Source organism: Lactuca saligna, chromosome 4 (assembly GCF_052625555.1).
Source record: "Lactuca saligna cultivar CGN05327 chromosome 4, ASM5262555v1, whole genome shotgun sequence".
In the NCBI taxonomy this organism is placed as follows: Eukaryota; Viridiplantae; Streptophyta; class Magnoliopsida; order Asterales; family Asteraceae; genus Lactuca; species Lactuca saligna.
The window spans coordinates 205,918,220-205,924,937 of record NC_136420.1 but is presented as its reverse complement, the minus strand read 5'-3'; the positions used below and the strand labels follow the sequence as shown (position 1 = coordinate 205,924,937).

General features: G+C 37.4%; 1 protein-coding gene across 1 annotated transcript; it reads right to left on the bottom strand.

The window, feature by feature from the left end:
- Positions 1-821: 821 nt before the first annotated feature.
- LOC145043270 (flavonoid-6-hydroxylase-like) lies at positions 822-2,972 on the bottom strand. Its single transcript, XM_078991873.1, has 2 exons — positions 1,950-2,972; positions 822-1,730 (listed from the first exon to the last, which is right to left on the bottom strand). The coding sequence occupies exons 1-2, from the start codon at positions 2,904-2,906 to the stop codon at positions 1,098-1,100; spliced, it is 1,590 nt and encodes a 529-aa protein (XP_078847999.1). The 5' UTR covers positions 2,907-2,972; the 3' UTR covers positions 822-1,097.
- Positions 2,973-6,718: the final 3,746 nt, after the last annotated feature.

Genomic DNA, 6,718 nt, shown 5'->3' with positions numbered 1-6,718 from the left:
GTCTGTGGGAAGTTCTACTAAATTGAATTCAACATGGCCATTATTAGAAAAATCAGCATTAGTTGCCTCTGATAAATCCAAAACTTTTCTTTTTGTTACATATTTATCCATGTCAGTTAAATAATAAGTAATTAATAAAAAATAAACATTGTTTCTTATTATAAACATAGTAACTAAGCATAAAAACAAACAGAGAAGACGAGGTTGTGCTCGTTTGATGCATAAACAAAAAAAAAAAAACAACGTGAAAAATGGCTACAAAACAAACATTGTCACTTTCTTCTTTCATTTACTTCAATAAAACAAATACTCACTTTCTCCTTTGATTTAGTGCAGTAAAACAAAGGGATGGGGCTACTAGATCTCTTCTCCACAAGTTGATGGGATTAGTTTAATATTCAAAAGAAAATTGGCGTCCATCAAAACAAACAAAGAAGTGATGTTAATTTAATATTTATCAGTGGGGACAGGGGACATATCCTAAATAAACACAGCCAACATTATACCCTAATTTTGTTCATAATATAAGTTATTAGCAGTTTAGAAGACAATAACTTCTTGGCTGCTCAAAGGGGAATTTTGGTATCCTAGTAATTTAGTCGGTTTGGGCCTAGCTAGTAAAAAAAAATCAAAAAGTTGAGGGTAGTTCTGGGCTTACACTGGACCTATGTGGCTTGGCCATTGGGAATCTGCAGTGCAAATTGGGATCGGAGGGTAATATATAGTAATGTTGACTTAGACCATTTTAAAATTGGTATAAAGCAAATATTATGCGTGCATGTTCGTGTAATTAAACAACACAAAGTTAAGGAGGGAAAATTTTCACGCTAAGACTCTGGTATTATCGATGCTTAAAATGTAAACAATGAATGGTTCTATATACAGAGCATACAAGCAGAAGAAACAAGAAACCATTGCATGAAATAATTAAGAAAAATCCAAAACAAAGTAGTATGACTAATAGCAAGCTGTTGATAAGATAGTAAGAAGACTTTCTGATTTTTCGGGATTGTCTTGGAATCATTCTTCAATAAGACTAGAGTGTGGGCGCATGGTTAGTGGCAACGGGGCTTGGTAGATGATTTGAAGCAGACGTATCATGCAGCAACAGGGTACATATCAAGGGATAAACGAGGTGCCAGAAGGACCTCAAGTGGGATCGCTTTGCTGATAGTCACTCCAGCACTTTCACTCATATCAATGGGTTCATCCGATGGCTTTTTAAGCACAAATTGTTGTATTAAAGTAGCTAAAGTTATATGCAAAGACCGAAGAGCAAACGGAATAGCAGGGCATACTCTTCTACCACTACCGAAAGGAATCAATTCATAATTGTTTCCCCTGACATCAACATGTTTATGACTTGTCAAGAATCTTTCGGGCTGAAATTCTTCAGGATCTGACCATTTATTAGGATCATGTTGAATTTTCCAAAGATTAGTCAATAAACGTGTGCCTTTAGGGATTTTGTAGCCACCAATAACGCAATCCTCCATGGACTCATGAGGAAGGTTTAGAGGTCCAGGCGGGTATAAACGCAGTGTTTCTTTAACGATTGCGTCAAGGTAAACAAGGTTCTTCAAGTCCGACTCCTCCACTACTCTCTTCCTTCCAACATGCTCATCCAATTCATCTTGGGCAATTTTTAATACTCTTGGGTTGTTGAGCAACAAACATAAAGCCCATGTTAACGTTGCAGACGATGTGTCCAATCCCGCAGCTAAAACAGTCTGCAAGTTTGAAGTTAAAACAAATTTGTTGTATTAGATTTCAAGCAACATGCATGCTGATAATTTTGTTTTTTGCACACCTTATCTTTGCCACTGAAAACTGTTGCAAATATTATAAAGAATGTGGAAGAAACTATAAACGATTAACAAACTTTACTAATAGTAGTCGTATAGCATTGGTGATGTATAAAATGATGATGAGATAAAGATTAGGCTTACCAAACATGTAGCCTTGATTATGGTATCATGGTCAAAACCACGGAATTCCTCTGGGGAGGCACCTTCAAGAACGGAAATCAGAACATCCATGAAGACTTGGCTTCTTTCATGTTGCTGCGCATGCTTTTCCTCCGCTCTCACTCTCTTGTGATCCTCTAGCCATCCTGTAACAATTTCGTACATCTCTTCTCCTGTGATCTTCATTTTTTTCTCGTATCCTCCCAGGTCCAAAGGCTTGAGATATGGAATAAAATCAGACACCACAAATGTGCCCAATAAGACAAAGAATTTCCTTATCACTTTTTGAAATCGAACCCCTTCTTTGTCATCAGGTGAAAACCTTTTTCCTGAAACAACCCTGACGACAACATTTAATATCAAGTTCTGAAACCATTGTTTCATATCCACCTTTACCATGTCGGAACTTCCAGTCTGTTTATTCTTTACCCAAGCGTTATATATATCTTCCATGGATGCTTTAACCTCTGCAGCACGAAGAGGTCCAAGCATCTCCACACGTCGCTGAGAGAGAACCTCGAGTGTCAAGATCTTGCGCACTTGTCGCCAGTAGTCCCCATAAGGAGCGAGAGCCAAGATGGCATAGTTATAGCCCATGTGTTCTACTGCCATTGACTTGGGTCGACTTGCAAAGACCTTATCGTTTGTGGTAAAGCACTCTTTCGCCATCTCAGCGCTACTCACCACCAAAACATTGTGAACACCAAGCTTGATGGTGAAGATGGGGCCGTATTTATCAGCCAATCCACCTAAGACCCTATGAGGTAATTCAGGTCCACCAAGAAGGCCCAGGTGTCCGATTACCGGCCATCGGCCCTTTGCTTGAGGTGGTTCTGTGTTCTTCACTCTCTTTCCTTTCAAGATTTGCAGCAGGAATTTTAGTAGAAAACCAAAAAATATGGCTGCTATACTTGCTGAAAACGGGAGAAACAACTTCATGTTTTCTACGTCGACAAAGAATTATGAAACTGATGATACATGGATTTCATAATATATACAGATGTAACTCCCTGGCTGCTAACGTTTTATATATATATATATATATATATATATATATATATATATATATATATATATATATATATATATATATATATATATATATATATATATATATATATATATAGTCAAATTGAATGTTAATATAAAAGTCAACAAAGTGTGCTGAAAAATTTGTTGGATACAATTGTGTTATTAAACGTAATGATCAATGCATGTAGCATAAACAATATACTTATAAGAAGGGAATATAATTTAAGAATGACATATACATTTCTTGGTCTTGTGCCAAGAAAAATGATAGAATCTTTCTGTTGGAATTTGATGTATTTTGACCAAATTAAATTAATTTCATCTATTTGACACCTAATGACGTTAATATCAAAATCTTTCATTTCAATTTCTTTGAATTCGTTTGCATTCCATGACACAAGGTTGATCTTAATTTATTTTCTAAATAATAATGTATATGATTCGCACTAAATCATTTTTTTTAAAGTGCAATTTTATAAAAGAAAACGGCATGTGCTTCTACCTGAGCAAAGTATAATTAAAGAAATTTTTAAAAAAAAATTATTAAATCACATAACAACCTTAGCCCATAGTAAAATCCAAATGCCTCAAATAAAGAACCTAGACTCTTGAATTATATATGAAAACTAGCCAAGAATCAAATGCCAACATACTCCATAAGTAATCTAACGTTTGATGACCACCTTAACGTCTATGAACTTTTGATGAAAATGAATCCTTAAATGTTTGAACTGACAAGGGTATTAACAGTAGGTTGCACGACCCAATGTTGGAACAAATGATATATCAATCATACGGTGACCATGACTTCTCTGATTACGCCAACTGTCTATCACCACTAGCATTAGTGGCTGGAAAATGAAAGCTGGTGAAATATTGAATCAAAACTGTTGGGGTATAAAGTTTTGTCCAACATAAAGCACTTACAACAATAAAATGTAACCTTTAGCGACGACAAAAAACGTCGCAATTGATGCTCGTGTCGTCGCTAATACCTTTAGCGATGGCATCTCGTGTCGTCGCTATTACCTACTAGCTAATACTCACTTGTTGTCGCAAATGGCATTGTCCCTAATACTCTACGCCGGTAAATGTCTTTGTCGTCACTATTGGCGTCGTCTCTATTGATAAGTGTTTCCGAATACTCTTCTTGGAATCAGTTGTTGTCACGACCTTGTCAATGTGGTTCCTAAAGGTGTCACTGCAAATATATATATATATATATATATATATATATATATATATATATATATATATATATATATATATATAACAATTTATTTATGATATTAGTTTGTGTATATTATAAAATGCAGATTTGATAAAAATGCAGAAATAAATACATACGACATTACATAAAACATCAAATATATCACATTATATAAACTATCAACTTATAACATCCCAAAAATACAGTCTGAAAACTTCGTTTTAAAAATAATAATAAAACCATGTTCATCAATCGTCATATAAGAATCATAAAGATTGTATCTCAAAATATCTTAACAATTGTCAAATATATCAGAGTATAAACATCCCAGGCTGAACAAATGGTGTGTGCACTGCAATCTTCCCGAGCTCCTCTTTTAAAAACTAAGTACCTGAAACCAAAACTGAAAACCGTAAGCACGAAGCTTAGTGAGCTCCCCCAAGCTACCACATACCATACAATAACATATGAAGCATCTACTGGGCCTTGCCCACTGCATCGGACCGAAGTCCAGAAACTAACCAGGGCCTTGCTCTCTGCATCGGATCGAAGTCCGGAAACTGCATCGGACCGGAGTCCGGAAACTGCATCGAACCAGAGTCCGGAACTAACTAGGGCCTTGCCCTCTGCATCGGACCGAAGTCCGGGAACTGCATCGGACCAGAGTCCGGAAACTGCATCGGACCGGAGTCCGGAAACTGCATCGGACCAGAGTCCGGAACTAACCAGGGCCTCGCCCTCTGCATCGGACCGAAGTCCGGAAACTGCATCGGACCGGAGTCCGGAACTAACCATATATCTTTGCTAGAGACAATTTGTTTTATTAAAGTGAATGAAAATGTAACATCAACATTTAGTTGAGAAGGGAACATAATTTAGTAATGGAATTTACATGATTTGAACCTACAGTGTAGCCTTCATATGAGTCTAACTGTTGCAAGGATGAGTCTTCTACTCAAAGGATTATCTAAGCGTTCTATCAAGCAAGAGTGTTATGTTGTAGTCATTGGTCAGTGATTTGTAGAGGGATGTCAGTCAGGCAGGGAGACATGGTTTCAAAACTTTGGATTTTAGACAAGGAGGTAAGAATTATTCCTTAAGGGTCAACTTTAGATATATAAATATATGTTCCTTCAGTCTATATTAGAGTTGTGGATGGGCTATTTAGGTTATCTGGTGTGGCTGGGTGTTATTATGGAGATATTTCGTGGACGAAATCTAAGTTATGTGGGGGAGAGTTGTAACACTCGGTTTTAAAGCATTTCATTATTTGGGCTCGTGACCCAAATCATCAGTTCTCATAGGGCTTCGGGCGTTCATAAGGCTTCGGGCATTGGGGGAAGAGGGACCTAGACCTTTTTGGATGAGAATATTATAGATTAAGTGATCTGAGTGTTCGGTTGTGTTTCAGAGCCCATGGGTATATCGGTGATTTGGCAATTCAGGTATTTATGAATTTTGGATTTTGTTAAAAAAGTCTTAAGGCAAGGATGACTTGATAGAAGTGTGTAGCTTCTCGTTACCTTTTTGTGGATATAAAGAACATCAAAAATGGACTTAGAACGAAGGAGTTATGGCTGATTTCAATTTAAGTGTTTTAGAGCTTGTTTGAGTACATGGGGCGTACTCACCAAGTAAGCAAGGTGTATTGGTTGGATGGGTCGTGAATGCCTTCTAAGTACGTCAGGCGTACTTAGGGTACACGGGGTGTACGCCCTTCAGATGGAAACCTAATTTATAGGGGTTTAGTCCTATTTAAGCTTCTTTTATTCATTAACCCTTGCCTTTTATCAGCCTCCATGCCTCCTAAACCCTAATCTTGAAACCTAGCCACCATCTTGGAGTTCTTAATATTTAGTGAGGAATCTTGGAGTGTTTTTGTACATTTTGAAGAGATTCGAGCTTGTTGCCGAATCATCACTTGGAGTGGAGGTTTGAGATCTAGAAGTTACTCATCTTTTGCAACCTATTAAAGGTAAAATTCTTTAATCTTGTCATCTCTTTTGGATGGATCTAGTTTAGAGTGGTTTGTGGCACATTGTGGTCTCTTTGGTTTGCCTTTGGGAGAATGAGTTTGCTTCAGGAGTTTGGTCCCTAGATATGGAGGTTTTAGATATCCCACATACATAAAAATGGAATTGGGGGGGGGGGGGATAATATCAACCCATGCATGAGTTTTAGTGCCTTCGTGGAAGTTGTTAAGATAGGACTTCGATTTGGGGCCCTTTGAGCCATGCCAAAGCTCAATGTCAACAACTTTATGGATTAAGGCATGATTTGAAACAAGTTCGGAGTATTGGATGCTTTGGCTTAAGGGACTAAGATATTTTTTAAGTGGATTGTGAGCAGTCTGCATACGCGGGCGTGCATTGTGGTACGTTGCGCGTACATGTACGCTGAGCATACCAACTGAGTATGTGGGGCGTACTCAGTCTGTTTTGGCTTTCTTGATTTGTTGACCTTTTGACTGTTGACCATTAGCAAGACATTTAACTGGAGTAGACCAATG

Coding starts and splice junctions, on each gene's coding strand:
- LOC145043270 (XM_078991873.1), bottom strand. CDS start 2,906: ATGAAGTTGTTTCTCCCGTTTTCAGCAAGTATAGCAGCCATATTTTTT. Junction 1,731..1,949: donor TAATCAAGGCTACATGTTTG/GTAAGCCTAATC, acceptor TCAAACTTGCAG/ACTGTTTTAGCTGCGGGATT.